We start from the raw sequence: 15697 nt of genomic DNA on the forward strand, positions 1-15697 counted from the left end.
AAGTCAATTACTCATCAGATGTAAGGAGATTAATCATGGTTCTTTATTCACATGGCATATCAACACTTCTCTTTTATTGCCTCCCTAGGGCTGCGACCTCACATTTAAACTAACAGGATGAAATATAGCCAAGCTCACACTGAAGTACCTCCACATAGCCGCTGTTGCTATTGTTAATGATTCACAAATGGAGCCTCCAAACAGGCGTGCCCTTTCGCTCTTGCACTATCCCCTAGACAACTTGTTTAAGGAAGAAGTAAATAAAGGCACATTTACAACAATGACAGGTCCCTGCCATGATTTCTGCCTCCAATTTGTAGGGCAGAAGGAGAGCGTCCCCTTTTTTCTCCGCATTTGTCCCTTTCCAAAGCCTACATCTCCAGAGGAGCTGGTGTGCCATGCAGAACAAGCTTGCTTTAAAGCCTAGTGAGATCAGCTGCTGATTGGGAGTCTCTGCTGGAGGAGGAATTGCTGAGCATGAGGCTGGAGAAAGCTGGAGGAGAAGGAGTCAAAGTTATTTGCCTGATTCTTCCATCGTGTAACTCTTCAGATGTGCTTTTTGGGAACAGTGCAGTCAGTGCTGGCATGCACCAGTACTTGACAGTACTCACAGCACTGCTGTTTTTCTGGCCTTTTTGCCTGGCTCTGAATTATGCTAGATCACCGTTTAGCTTCAGGGGACAACTCTGCAGCAGGTTTCTGTAACAGGTTTCCCATTCCATCTCTGTGGGCCCTGGAGAACAGGACTGATAGAAGACAGCCAGAGCATTTCCATCTGTGTCTAATAAGTGATGTGGGACAGAGCCCAGGGGCTGTGAAGCCTCTGTAGAGCCATGCTGAGTGGTGCCTGCTGAGAACCAGCTCCAGCGTGTCCCTAAGTGGCCTGAGCCTGGCCATTCCTTACACTTTAAAGCTTGCAGCTCTCACAGTCAAAATTATCTTTAAATAAAGCTGGAAGTTTCACTTGCTTGTAGGCAGATGGTAGAGGTGAGGAAGGGGCAGATCTGTAAATAAACTCTTGGGATGTTGGAGCATCTACAAGATCTGTCTGCTTCTTGTTCCCAGTGTTGGTGATGAGTGGAGCTGAGGCATTTCAGTGCTTGAGAGCACCAAGCAGCAACAGGCAAACAAGCAGCAAAGCTGGGGGCACGTTTGTAAACTGTAGCTTGCAGAGTATTAATCTCCACATTGCTCCAGTAAACACAGTGTTGTGTTTTGCATCCAGATATAAATGCAGTAACCGATCTCTTCTCCAGGGCTTCGGAGGGCAGAACTGTGGAGGTACCATACAGAGGGGATGTGGAAAACACCATCCTGGACATCCTCGGGGGGCTGCGCTCCACCTGCACCTACGTGGGAGCTGCCAAACTCAAGGAACTGAGCAGGAGAACAACGTTTATCCGGGTCACCCAGCAGCACAGCCAGGTCTTCTCTTAGCCTAGGACTACGGGGCTGGAGAGAGGGGTGAGGGAAAGGAGCAGGAAGGGCTGCTGTTTTCCTTTGCTTTCTCCTCCATGTTGTGTTAGTGGCAAACTTTCCTCTCTCTCAGAATGACAGTGTCATAGCCATTGGAGAGGCTATGGCTGGGATTTGGAAGGGGAAGGGCATGCTATTAACACAGTGCCATTGGTTTAAAATGCAATAGCCTCATCTTTTATTGTTGTGCCTATCTTATTTTTTAATCAACGTTTCTTTACCTGTTTTTTTTCCCCTCTGATAAATAGCTGATGAAACCTCAATTAACAAGGAATTGGCTTGTACAAACGTGGCTGTTAATGCTCGCAGACATTCACACATTCCCTTTTTTAAGACTGACCTGTCAGCTACCACCACTTATGGCAGTGCACCCTCGAAAAACTGTAGGCTGAGAGAGAAAAAGATGCAAGTAATTGCATGGAGAAATAAAAAAATCACATTCTGTTAATCTTTGTTCTGCCCAAAGAGTGGGTGTTAGTGGCACAGCTGCCAGCCTGCAGAGTGTCAGAGGTGGATGAGGCCTGGCTACTGGTGGCTTCTTAATGTGATGGTAAAAATGCCAGATCTCTTTTCCTTCTCAGTTCACAGGGCTAACATTGCTATTCTTACTTAAATCTCCCTATTCAATGGACTTGCCTCTTCAGAGAAGCTGGCACTGAATGTAGCAAACCCGTGCTGGCCCCCTGTCCCAATCTATGGAGATCATTCAGGAGAACACTTTTCAGAGCTTGCCTGCTTTTTCGTGAGTGCAGTTACTGAATTACCTGGGTTTCTGCTTTTACCTGCTCTCTGTGGACAGATTTTTAAGACATTAAAACTTGGCAACTGTAACCCACCAGGGGGGGTTTTCTTGCAGCCCTCCCTGTTTCCTTGCCTGTTCACATCCATTTAGCAAAGATGTACAAATGCTGTGCTGTGCATTGCCTGTGGCCAGGTGAAAGAGGCCAGAGAGATCAAATTGACTCTTGGTCATTTGGTACCACTCCTTTGCAGTCCTTGACACCATGGAAAGCAAAAGAGCTTTTGGCAGAACAGCTTGATTGATTGCAGGACACTGGCAGGCTGAAATGGAGTTAAAGCATTTGCTCCAAAGGCAGTAATGAATGTTTAAGACTCTGGGTAACACTTCAGTAAAGTGTAATAGCCTGCTCATTAATTGATAAATCACAATGAAGTTTCTTTGGAAATACATGTTGCATCCACATGAATACTACAGTATCTCGTTATGGTAAGTGATGTAAAAGTGAGCACCAATGAATTCATAATGCTTGACCACTTACCTTAAACTGCTGCTGAGATCATAATGTGGCTGATGTTACTTCAGTACTTCAGAGTCTTACTTTCCCCTCCTGTAGACATCTGTGGAAAGTGGCAGGCTTCTTTTGAAAAGCAAAAAAGTGATCTGTAGAAAAAGGAATAGCAAAGAGAAACTCTAGAATTAAACTCATACACTGGACTGCTCAAAAAGCCATGCACAAGGATTGGTACAATTGACCATGTCAAGGAGCAAATCTAGGCCACAAGCCGATCCCTGGTGATTTTGAACTGTGTTCTGCACATTAGAAAAAGCACAGAATATCTTCTAAATTGCCTGGTATTTTAAATGTCTTCCATTTAACATGTAGGACATCTTAGTTGTGGGATGACCCCTTCCTCTGCTTTGGAGGTGAATAAGGGCCTTGATGTGAGCACAGGTTATGCTTGTGCTGGCTTTAAGGACTGTTTGTCCTGCTCACGTATCATAAAGAAATGTGAATGCAGAAGAGAAGCAGGCCTTATGAATACAGGCCCTGATCTCTCTTCCCTCCAGCCTGGAAGCATCATGTTAAGAAGATGCCAGGCCTCTTTACCATAAACGCCGCCAGGAGCCACATACTGCTCTTACCTGCACTAAGCCCAGAGTACAGGCAGTATGACCTCTCTGCATCAGTACGGCTGTAAGACATCACTCTTCCTTTATTGGTGTGATGTAAAGGGTAGAGGGTACAAAAGACAGCAGACACCTCCTTCAGGAGTGGGGTTAGACCATCACGGTGCAGGCCTGACCACAGGTGGGTCTCCACACTTGTGCCTTCATATGTGGGAAGTGCAGCATTCTGCTGGTCTCATGCCCACTCTCACTAGCGCTTTTCTACTTTTTTTAGCTACATTTCTAAGTGGATTTAAGAAATACATATGCATATAAATATATATATATATATTTGTAAACATTTTTTTAAAAGATCATATGCACGCCAAACTGAGCAGGTTCATGACATGTCTTCAGAAGTTTCTTTTCCAAAGGGCAGGTGATGGGGGCAAGGGGAGGCTGCCTCTCCGTGGGGTGTGGTAGATGTGGAGCCCCTGCCCTGGGGCCACTCTTACACCTGCTTTCCTTCCCTTCCAGCACATACCTCTGATCAGTGACTAATAGGAAAGGAGAGGGATAGGCTAATTTTATGTTGTCCCCCAAATTCTTCAGGCTGTGAACAACATTGATGCCACAAATAGTGACTGATAAAAGTTTTGACTTGGGATATTTGGTTTTCTGAATAGCAGCTCTTACCATCCTTTTGATAAGCAGCACATTTTCTTTCATTTTCTTCTCTCTCCACAGTGAGCAGGAGAGAGAAATGGGCTGCAGAATGGCTGAGTTGGTGGCATGTCTGCATCTTGCCCAATTGTATGAGTTTTGTTCAGGGATAGCCCTCGACTATGTCAGCGCTCACCACTGACTCTGTACATGTCCAGCTCTCAGGCTGGAAAATGGGGGGAAAAAAAAAAAAGTGTCCTCCTTTAACACTCAGTTTTGTGCTGCAGTAGTTGCCCTTCATTTAGACCTGGGTCCTGTACCCTGCTCAAGCCCACTGCCACTCCCACAAGGAACTGAGGCAGAGGGATCTGGGAGCACACTATGCCTGGCAGGATGGTCCGAGCCAAGACCACGATCACTGACAAATGCCCTGTGCCATTTGTGGATCTACCTCACCTGCCCATCTAACTGGGTTCTTTGTTACTTGGTGTCCTTCTGTGGGAAATGAAATTTGTAAGCGCTTAATAATGCTTAATGTTGAGTGATTCTGCATAACCAGGTCCTCTCTAACCCTACCACCCCAAACCCATCCTGTCTAGAGGAATGCTGTGAGTGTGATAGCCTGTGCTGTAGGCCAGGGTCATACCTGCTTCCCCCAGTCAGGCAATGGTTGAGCACCCAAGAGCAGTGTTGAGGTATGGCCCACTGGCTCCACAGTGATTTAGTTTAACACACCAAAGACCTACAAGCAGGGATGCTGAAAAGGGCAACATTACATCATTAAAGCAATGCCTGCTGAGTATGTCCATCCTCTGGCGTCTTGAAATATAAAGAGACCTGTAACACCTCTGCTGCTCCCAGTCCTACTCTGGAGCTGCCTTGCTGCAGCATCTTTCGGAGGGTGGGCTCCTGCGAACACAACCTGGCTAATCACAACTGTCCTTGGGGAGGAAGGGCTTGGGAGGAAGGGCTTGGCACAGCAGCAGCCTTGCTCACACCTGAGTGACTGTGTGATGGCTGTGAGGAGTGCACATGTAGCCCTCCTTGTAGGTGTGGGGCCAGCTGTTAGAGAAGTGGGCCTTGAGCCAGCATCCTGACAGGTGCAAAACAAGCCACACAGGTCTCCATTCTGTGAAAGAAACACATGCCCATCTGCTCATTGGAACAGCCAGCCCCTATCAACCATGAGACAGGGGCTTTGATTGTGGCTTAGTGCAGCTTTCTTCTCCCTTAGGGCATAGGGTGCCTCTGCATTTGGGGGAGCTTTTCTCATACAAAATGTGCCTGTATCTTTCTTTCAGCTAGTCAGTAGTGGGGCTAGAAAGAATGGGGATAAGGAAGAAACAGCAGCTATTAGCCAAGCCCCACTGTGTCAGGACAGGGGCTCGCGGTTCTCAGTCAAGGACACAATAAGAGTTTGCAACCTTTTCTGAACGAAGCACTCCTACTTTATATCTATTGAACTCCACTCACTTGACAGACTTGCTGCTACAGCTTGCTGCCACAGCTTGCTGCCAGTGTATGTACAGTGTCTATCCATCACCTAGGGGATGGTGCTGTTTAGTTGCTAATACCAGTTTTATACCAGAAATTCTTTGTTGAAGGCAGGAGTGCTTTTGGAACCAGGGCCAGGTTTGGTCTTGTGATGAAGAGAGGGAAGGGGGCAAAAAGTAAAAAAAAAAAGCCAAGACCCCAGAACAGCAGTTTGCCTTACACAGCAGCCAGATCCAGCAGGTGGGAGAGGGTTGGCCCTTCCCTCTGGAATGGGAGCTGATGGGGACAGAGGGGCCAAAGCATGTCTCTGCTAGATGCTGGCACAGCTCCATACCCCTAAACAGACCATGGACCACCCCCCTGCAGCCTTGGCTTCACTTGTGGTCACCCAGATGTTTAAGCGAGCCCTCCCCAGCATTTCTTTGACACAATGTTTACTGGTTGAAGTTTTCATACATAAATAAGTAAATCAGAGTCCAAAAGTCCTTGGCGTTGCCTGCGATAACTGTGAAATGCTTCTGTATAATCTCCCAAAAAGAGCTGATGAGCATTCAGTGTTCCCCTGCCCTGCTTGGCCCTGCTGGGATGGCAGGGAGAGCACTGCCTCCCACCCCTCTGCTGCGACACCCACGCGTGCACTGCGCAATCATTCAAACCGTTCAGAAGTTGTAAATGGAAAGTTTTTGTTATGCAATAAAGAGCTTCACTCTAATGGTCTGCAGAGGGTTTTATGGCCATGGATGGGTGGGTACCTGCATGTTTTGGCATTGTCGTGAATAAACACTCTCAGATGCATTGCCAGGGCACAGGGTGAGGGAGGGAAATTAAATTGGGCAAATTATGTCCCTAGGAAAGCTCTCTCCCATTTAGTCATAACTCATAAAGACAAAACACACGTTTGCAATTGGCACTGTTATTTTATTAGTACGAGTATACTGAAACAATAAACTTGTACTGGTATACAGACAATTTCTTTAAAACAATTTTGTTCAAATTTTGAATCAAACATTGTTTTATTATAATAATGAAATAATTTCTACCTAGAAAACCTGCAAGCACCATCAAAGAAAGGGACCATAAAATTCAATAAACAGACGCGAGTGTATCCTACAAATAGACACACCACCATTAGAAAATAGAATATGAATTCTTCCATTTTTTTTAATATTTGTTTTAAAAAAGCTAGTGCAAGTACAATATTTTACACTGGAATTACAGAGAGTATGCACGCATATGGAAAAAAGTTCTCCTGTCACGATAAAAGCTCTTATCTATGTCTGTATGCACTTAAAATCTTCTCCTCTTTTCAATAAGGTGCAAAACGTTATTCCCTCCCTATTTCTCCTTTGTACTGGCCATGTCAGCTCAATTTCTCCCCAACACAAAGCTGCAATATCCCTTTTACTGGGCCTACGTTAGGAACTACACTGGAAGTGTGATTTGCAACAACCCTCGTTAGTAATACCAGACAATTTAAAAAAAAAAAAAAATTGCTTCAAAAACTACTGCTGTAGAATGGCTGGACCTGACTCCGGCACGGCCAAGTGCCACCACCAGCTGCTGCCGGGAGCGGTGACATAGCTAGTACAAAATGATTTTCAGTAGCTCACCCGAACTGAAAAAGGTTGGGAAATTCCCCCTCCCCCACTTTTGTAACACTGTGAAAAGAACAGTGTTCAACAAGTTAATATATTTAAAAAAAAAAAAAAAGGAGCAAATACATACATTAGTGAGTTTCAACATTAGCTGACTGTCGTGAAGAATTGTATCTATGCCTTAACAGATTAGTAATTTCGCGAAGCATCCAGCCCAGTGGCCAGGCTGAAGACACAGACTGAGCCACTCACAGCTGCCCCTGGCCCGTTTTTCCCTCAGCTGCCCAGATCCAAACCCGATGGACTGGGACAAGAATTCTGCAAAGCGTGTTCAAAGGAGAGTACCTGGGTCCTGGATTTTTAAAGCAAACACCAGGGTGGAATCCCCTCACCACCAGGTGGGAAGGGGCAGAAGCAGTGCTGCCCAAAGAAGCTGGTGGTCCCAACCCAGCTCCACCCTGGCCGAGGATCTGGGCCCTGAAGTTTCTGCCCATCAGCAATCCCACAGTACATCAACGACAGCTTCAACGAGTGACTTGCACTCGCTGCAAACAACACTTCCAATGCATACCTACTGCATGGTCAAGGGAAAGGGCACAGGAGCTTTAATTGCTCAAAATAGAAACTAACAGAAAATTAACAACCTTGGATGAAGCCTCCATAAAATCCTCAGTGGAAGACTTGAGTCCTTTCATCTAACAACAAGAAAAAAAACTACAGAAACCTTAGAGACTGTTATTGTATAAATACTACCTGTTGGCTGAATGCACTTCACCGTAACACAGCTGGGGCTGGTTTCTGAGCACCCAGTAGTCACTTGTACAGGGCGAGCATTTCTGCCCCATGTGCCTGCAGGAGCTGAAGCTTGGGTTACCTCCAGGGAGGGGGACGAGAGCAGCCTGAAACTTTGCCCGCTCTGCCCTGCCACCGGCTCCCAGATACCCAGCTCATTCTTTGGACAGGAAAAGGACCCCCTTCTCAGAAACTGCTTTAGGATCCTTTCCTTTTGGCTTCTGAAAAACATCAGTCTTGCCATCAGTCAAGACCATCACTGGAAACATGCTCTGTGTGACCAACTGCTCCCGGTGGCTCTGCCAGCAGTGGTGGGGGAGAGGGGCAGTGACAGGGGCTGGAAGGCCAGGTCGCCTTGGGTACCACTCTGCTGCTAGCGCTGGGCTAGGATCCCTTGTTACAAGCACTTCTCGTTCAGGGTTATACTCTTTGGATTTCATCTGGAACAGGAAGTGCTGAAAAAAACATGGAACAGCATCCCCAGAAAGAGGAAAAAAACGGGACCAAAAGGCTCCAGGTGGAAACTACACAGGTCGTGCTCAGCTAGCAACAGCTCTCCACCCAAGGGCTGGCCTGGCCATACCTGCTACGGGCACAGCCAAGGCCTCCCTCAAAACCAGCCTTGACCTCTGGGCTGCCAAGGGCTCCCTTGGCACAGGTGGAAGAGACTTAAAGCCAAAATACAACTGGAGAGTGAGACTCTAGTTTTGCACAGTAGCCACCCTTTGAAGTGCCTGGTAGCTGCACTCAAGAATTGCTGCTCCAAGGTGTATTTTCAGCACAGGAATAAACAGTGTGAAGCATTGACTCCATTCCCCAGAAATGGGACCCATGTAATACGAACAGAAAATTAAACACAGTTGTTCTTTAAGAGCCTTTGAAGTAATAATTCTTCCTGGCCAGAGCCAATACAAATCAGATCATCTAGACATGACATTTGCTATATACAAAAAACATGTAACTTTCAACCTTTCTCTGCTTTTGTATTTAAAAACTTTTTTTTTTTTACAAACAAGGTATGAAACTCACTGTTCAAACAGAGCCATCTCTTTTTCAAACACTGAATGAATCATTCCAACATTCATTTTTCTTTTGTGCAATTTTTTAAAACATTACCTGTACTCCTCAATGTGAGTGCTTCAAAAAAAGTTTCTATTTTTAATAAGCTTCTCAAATTAGGTTTACATCAAAAAATATTCCCACAAGGTATAGTGCTACAAGAAAAGATCCTATCAGTAAAGGTAACACATCTGAAGCGAGGTCGTCTATGTAAAAGAAATTGAACTCTGGAGTAGAGGTGTGCAACGTGTTTGGAATTTCCCTATGGACACAAAGCAAGGCTGTCCTCAGGACAGGGAATCAAGTGAACATGTAGGCATACACATAAAAAAAATGCACACATACTCTATTTGTGTGCAGAGAAAACACTTCTGCCTGGGGTTTGTGTGCATGTATGCATATCTGCATCAATAAATTCTCATTTTGCTATGTATTACAGGATTTGGGGGAGTGGGAGGGTTGGACAAACCAGAGGAAAGGAAATTACTGCCTCCACTCCGGTGGTGCATTCCCCTTGCTTTTCACATCAGCACTGGCCAGAGCCCCTAGTGGACTCTGCTGCTACCTGTGATGATGGGGAGGGAAGAAATGGAAACTGTTTGTACAAGTGCATGCCCCATTTTGCCATTTGTCGAGTTTCTGGGACAGCAGAAGTGTTTCAACAGGCCAAATCCTCTCCACCTGCCCGCGGCTTCTGCCCTGGTGAACCCTGAGATTTTTCCAGCTGCCTGATTAAGGTCAGGATCTGGCCCTGACTGACCCACGCTTCAATTTCACAAAGATTTATACATCTGCTTTACAGCAAGTCCTGAGCAGCCTTTGCTGGCCAGCCCAGACCTCCCACGAGCACAGGTGTAAGTGTTTGCAGAACTGGGTCCCAGGTCACGCAGAGCATTGCACCAAGAGCCCCCTTCTTTGAAATAACACTATTAGTGTTTAAAAATATTGACGATACAGGGGTTTTTTTCCTTTTTTTTTTAGCAGTTGCAAGAATTAAGAGAATTTCAGCATTTCCTTTTTACTACTGGCAACACACTGTAAAGTGATATAAATCTCTGCAGAGAGTGTATTTTCACGATAACCAACAGCTACAGTTCATGCTGAGCCTGCTGCTTTTGTATTGCAATCTAAGTGAGATCTACAAAGTTTAAACCATGAGATGAAGGAAATCCAAACTTGTCTGTAACATTGTACATCCCTACTCCGGAGCAGTAAAAGTGCTGCTTCTGGTCACATCAGTGTACCACACATACGCCAGCCCCATCCCTGAGTAAAAGGTGTGAAAAGTTTCTAAATGTTCCTTGATTGAAGGGAAACAAGAGTAGTGATGTCACTTCCCCATGCCGAGAAAATGACAGGAACGACAGGTTGAACGAAGCGACAGTGGGACGAAGGAATTAAAGGAATGAAAAAAGGAACATGTGTCCCTCCCCTCCTCCCAACATCTGTGTCTTCGAGGGAAAGCAAGCCTGAGGGCAACATACAAAATGGTAAAACAGGTCAACAGCGACTCCAATTCGGGTCTTGACCAGAGGACTCGAGGTAAGTGACATCAAACTCAAATTCCCCACAATGTGGCCTAGACCAACTGAAACAATGCCTAAGTTAAATGCTATAAGGAACAGTCACTTTATATATATAGATATATAGATAGATTAGATAGATAGATAAGACAGATAGATAATTTTTTTAGAAATCCCTATAAAGAGGTTCTTGTTTTATTTTTCTTTGCCCTGACTAATTTCTTGGTGATTGTATGCGTTTTGTTGTAAACTAAACAGGCCTGCTACAAAAAGATAGAAAAAAACAGACAAAAAGAAAACTACTGTTAGTTACTATTGCAAAGCGGCTGCCACGCAGAAGCAGAGGCTGAGCTTCCTCCTTCGGCTTCCCCTCAGCATTCCTTTGCTTGCCGGTGGTATTTTCCAGTTGCCCCAAGGATCGATGGCACTTCCTGGGCCTGGGGACTTGTTGCAAAGGATGCTCAGTGCCGGAGGGAGAGGCAAAGCCCTGCCTTGGAAAGAACTTGGGCCCCAGGAGGACTTTTCTCTCCCTGATGGGAGCCAGCTCTTGTCTGCGTGTTGTCCAGGCAGAGGGCGGCACTCGGCCGTATGGTTTAGTGCTACTCTCTGCCTGGATGTTATGTAGACATGAATATATCTCTTTTTTTTACTTTTTTTTTTCTTCCTGGATCTTTTTAAACATCAAACACAGAAAGGGTTCGTGTTTCTTGGGGCAAGGGATCTTTTACCCTTAGTATGTTTAGGGGTCTTTCTGAGGGGGGAGGACAGGGAGTTATTAATAGGGGGGAAAAAAAGATAGAAAAAGAATTCAAAAGAGAAAAAAATCAGGGGAAATCAGAAGTTGGTATGAGATCTAGCTAACACCACATGGGTGAGTCTAAGTTGGCACGTAAAGTATTGCACATCCTAAAAAGCCAAAGCATGGAAAGGGACAATTGTTTGGAAAGAACCAGTTATTTCAGAATTCCTCAGTCTGAAATACAAGCACAGAACTAATACATTCCTATTGCTCCAAATGTATTTATTTTTTTTTTTTAGTGTTAGTTGAATAGATCCAGTCAGTTTAATAGCCCCTGCTTCCTTATTAAACACAAATGTGTATGGTTTTCTTGAGATTTCTTTTTTTTCCAAGTACACGTGAAGTACAGAAATAGTGGTACAACTGTGAACTAAAATCTGTAATTCTTTTTCTTCCTTTACCACCAAAGCTTAAAAACAAAACAGGAAACAAAACGAAACAATAAATTGCAAGTGCCCTGAGCAGAGTATATGGAAGATTAAGCAACTTCTCTGAGCAGAAATATTAACAAATAAGCACTAACTAAGCTGTGTGATTGTGAGAAGAAACCCACTCAGCTATTTGGTAGCCCGCCGAGAGGTTAATAAAATTCAAGGAAATCCAAAAAACGTTTCAAGCTATTTTAAAAGTATTTCAACTTTTTGGTGCACCCCAGAATATGGTATAAAAACAATTAGGTCTGGTGTGAGCTAAATTTCAAGTAACAAGTAACAAGAGTCAAAGCTGGGGTATGGGGTTAACATTTCTTCTCTTAAAGAAAAGCACTGTATTTTAGGGGAGAGGGAAAACAAGATTTTAAATAATTTTTTTTTTCAGTTTAGGTTACTGCACTTTTATTTCCTTTTCTCCCTATGAGTACAGCTTCTTCAAAACTACCTGAAGGATGCGAACTCGCCAACCAAAAACGACGACACAAATGCTTGCTCACGGAGGGCCCAAGCGCAATCCCAGTGAAATCAATGGGATCTTTCTAGAGGCAGCAACGGGCTTTAGCGCTCAGCCCCAATGTACTTCATACTTGCACCTCCCCGAGGCTCGTGCAGGAGGTTGGGTGCACAGCACCTCAAAGGATCCGGCCCTACCTGGGGAAAGAAAAGACTGAACAGCATGAATCCCCCCCCTCCTACTTGGTTTGTACCAAACTCTTGAAATGTCGCCTTTCCAATGGAAAATGATGCAATTAAAATAACAAATAATAATAAAATAACAATAGGTTTGTTTTCAAAACAAACAAACACCTTGCTTACTTATAGAAATGTTTTTTGTGGAAAACTCTCTCAGCAAGTCTGAAGAAAAATTCTCAGAGGTGTCCCGGTAGGACCTGGTTCTGTGTGGCAGATACGGTAGAAAGATCAAAAATGAACTCTGAAAGGAACATAACCCTATGAAATGGCCTAAAGCGTAGGCAGGTTAGTGAGTAATTGCTACATTTGTTTATGCTCTTTCAGACCCCCCCCTCCCCACAACATTATTAGGTAAAAACTGCAGGAATACCACACAAATGATAAACTCAAGATGTGCAAATTGCAAGATTCTTTAAAGTCCATCTTTTTCAAAAACACTGGACAATGATTTTTTTTCCTCTTTCCTTTTTCCTTTCTCTTATTTTTTTTTTATTATGTCAGCTCGCATATGCCTTTAACTCTTTCTCAAGCATTAAAGTTTAAAAAGTGCCTCCTATTAAGTAGTCCTTTGTGGACAATGACTGTCACATACTAATTCAATAATTCACATTCATCCCTTTGAAACCACATTAAAACTTTCAGCATCTTGCCTGTGAGAAAACTTTACATAGTTGCATGTAGTTACAGTGTTGAAGAGATTTGTTTGTTTGTTGTTGTTGCTTTCCGAGCAGATTAAAGTGATATACAGTACATACTGAGTGTTAGACCAGGATGCTCAGCAATAAAGTGTGAACAGCATTTTAAGTGCTTAAAGACATTCTAGGTTCATCTTCAACAGCGGATTCCTGTGTCACACCGCAATTTGAAAAAAGTGGCACCAGTTGTCCATAACCATGAACTAAAACCAGTACTAGAGTTAAAGACAAAGATTTGCAACCTAACTGCAAACAATGGATGCCTGTGATCTCAAAGGGGCAGTATGCGTCTACCTTGTGGAAGCAAATGTCAATGGCGTAACCCGGTCGATTTGTCTAACACTGCACAGAAACAGAAGTGAGCCTGAGCCAGGCACATCCACAGAGCCAGAGGCCTCCTCGTGAACACCCACACACACACCCACACCCACGACACACGCACGCACCCACCCACCACCCCCACCGCCGTGAAGGAAAAACTTGCAGGGCGACCGGTGCAAGAGTCCGTACAGCCTCCCCGTCTGCTGACTCTGGGCAATGGAACTGCACTAGCAAGCAGAAAGGAAATGTGGTGTGGCAGTTGCTTTAGGAATAAAAATCAGTGCAGTCAGACCCCATGGGGGGAAAAATATATATATACATATACACACACACAAATATATATATATATATATATAGTAGAGCCTTGAGTAAGAGTTGGCTTGTTGAAAACATCAGAGACTGTCCGATCCTTTTCAGTAACACCCATGGGTTGTGTTCACCACCTGGGGTGAGGAAATCTCTTCACCAACTCTCCATAGAGCGGCTGTCCCGCCTCGAGGTTAGCATGCACCCACACACACACACATACACGCACGCACGCGTGCACCCCACGTGTGACATACACCTCTGCTACAGTTCCCTTCTCCTCACCTCCCACCCCCCCCCAAAAAAGACTAGAACAGGAACCAAAACAACAAAACAAACAAACAAAAAAAAAACCAAACACAAAAAAAACAGCGACAAAAAGAAAACAAAATCACAGCTGGACCCTGTCCTACACGAGGTGTTAGAAAACAGGAGCCATGACAACACATTCATTTCCACTAAGGGTGTGTGAAGCAGATACTGCCCCTTCCGTAGCTTTCGATAAACCTAGTCACTGACAAAAACACTTGTGGAAAAACATATGCACCAGTCTCCTGCATAATACCAGCTGCAACTATAACAACAAGGTTATAACATAAACCTAAAATAAGATGATAACATGTAAATACTGGGTTATTTAGTCTACAGTACAGTAATCTGGATAAAAATGACAAGGGATAGCCTAATTTCCTTTCCCCAAACAACTTTTACTTTCCTACGTTGGATCGACCTTCAATGCAAATCTTAACCTCCTGAGGAATAAAAGAAGGCTTGGGAAGAGTCAAAGGTGGTTCCTCTTCTGATTTCTCTAGTTTTCGTGTTTCGGGGGCTGACCACCTCCTCTTCCTCGTTGCCGGGGGCTTGCTGGGTTCTGTTTTGGTGAGCAAAGGTGCTGCAGGCAATCCTATTTTGTCCGGAAACTTCAGTTCACCATTCTCAGCTAACATCTGTGCGCTTCCCTGATTAATCCCGTTTTCCTGCTCCGCATACCTGTGTCTACTTCCAGCTAGACTGTCATTCTTTGAATGCTTCAGCAAGATACTAGCTGAGTCCATGGGCTGGCCCTTTTTAATAGAGCCATTCTTCAGGTTCTTGAGCGTGAGCGATATGCAGACGTCCCCCACCGAGAGTTTGGAGCATGGCAAATCAAAGAGCTGGCTGGTTCTCTCAGGGCAGCAGGATGACCAGCCTTGTCCAAATACAAAAAAAGGGTATTCTACCAAGACTTCCACGCTGACCTGCAGAAAAAGAGGGGACAACACAGGGAGATAGAGGGAGAAAGAGGGGAAAGCGTGAGATCAACCCATGTGCCCTCACACATGTGCATAGCAGGCAGCGCTTGCCACAGGGGAGAGGGATAAAGCTGGAATTGCAAAGGTGCTGCTCAGTTTCTCCAAAATCAGTACATTGGCCACCAGACTTCAGGCCTTGTCACACGAGTGTTAATGGTTTCTCTGAGCTCAGCGTTTCTTAACACAAGACCTCAGTGGGAATCAAGCTTTACATTTATCCAGACACTCAGAGGTGTAAGAGGCAAAACAGCTTTGGTGTCTGGCAAACTGTTCCCCACCTAGAGGTGTGGTACCTAGAGCCTGTAATCCAAATCTAAAGATCCTTTCCAACCAGAGGATGGCTCAAGGGAAGCTCTTACTTCTGACACATGATTTCCTAAATGATCACAGGAGTTTCATCCTCACCTCTGCCCGAGAAAGCATACACTTACCAGTGTGAAATAGCTGAAGACACGCTGAGTTCCAGGGGAAGGCTGTGAGTATGGACAGAGTTGTAGCCATAAGAGCAGCCAGCATGAACCTGCCTTCCCTGAGCAGCCCTGTTACCAGTCCAGTTTCTTCCCTTCTCATATCTGGTCTTCTACTCTGCAGCTGAGTTCACCTCCTGCACTCCCTCAGGGAGAGGATCATCTCTCCTCCTCCTCCAGTTCCCGCACTGTGTCTCCTTTTCTGCACTGTGTCCCCTTTTCCCCACTTTAAAAAACACATC

General features: G+C 44.8%; 2 protein-coding genes across 4 annotated transcripts in view; one reads left to right on the forward strand and one right to left on the reverse strand.

Moving 5' to 3' along the window:
* GMPR (guanosine monophosphate reductase) overlaps positions 1 to 6194 on the forward strand; it is a 38850-nt gene extending 32656 nt beyond the window's left edge. The window contains exon 9 of one of the 2 annotated variants that reach the window (XR_001921307.1): positions 1257 to 1346. Coding sequence is in view for 1 of the 2 variants with exons in the window: in XM_018077641.1 (XP_017933130.1) it covers positions 1257 to 1437 (181 nt within the window). In the remaining variant the exon portion in view is untranslated. Of the gene's footprint in view, positions 1 to 1256 lie in introns of both variants that reach the window. The other variant, XM_018077641.1, reaches the window with a different exon arrangement.
* A 185-nt stretch (positions 6195 to 6379) lies between these two features.
* ATXN1 (ataxin 1) overlaps positions 6380 to 15697 on the reverse strand; it is a 290966-nt gene continuing 281648 nt past the window's right edge. For both annotated transcript variants that reach the window (XM_018077640.1, XM_008922279.2), the window contains one exon: positions 6380 to 14934. In XM_018077640.1, the coding sequence (XP_017933129.1) occupies positions 14404 to 14934 (531 nt within the window). In that variant the 3' untranslated portion in view covers positions 6380 to 14403. The remainder of the gene's footprint in view (positions 14935 to 15697) is intronic.

The sequence above is a fragment of the Manacus vitellinus genome, unplaced genomic scaffold (genome assembly GCF_001715985.3).
Source record: "Manacus vitellinus isolate BGI_N305 unplaced genomic scaffold, ASM171598v3 scaffold_39_pilon, whole genome shotgun sequence".
NCBI classification, from domain to species: Eukaryota; Metazoa; Chordata; class Aves; order Passeriformes; family Pipridae; genus Manacus; species Manacus vitellinus.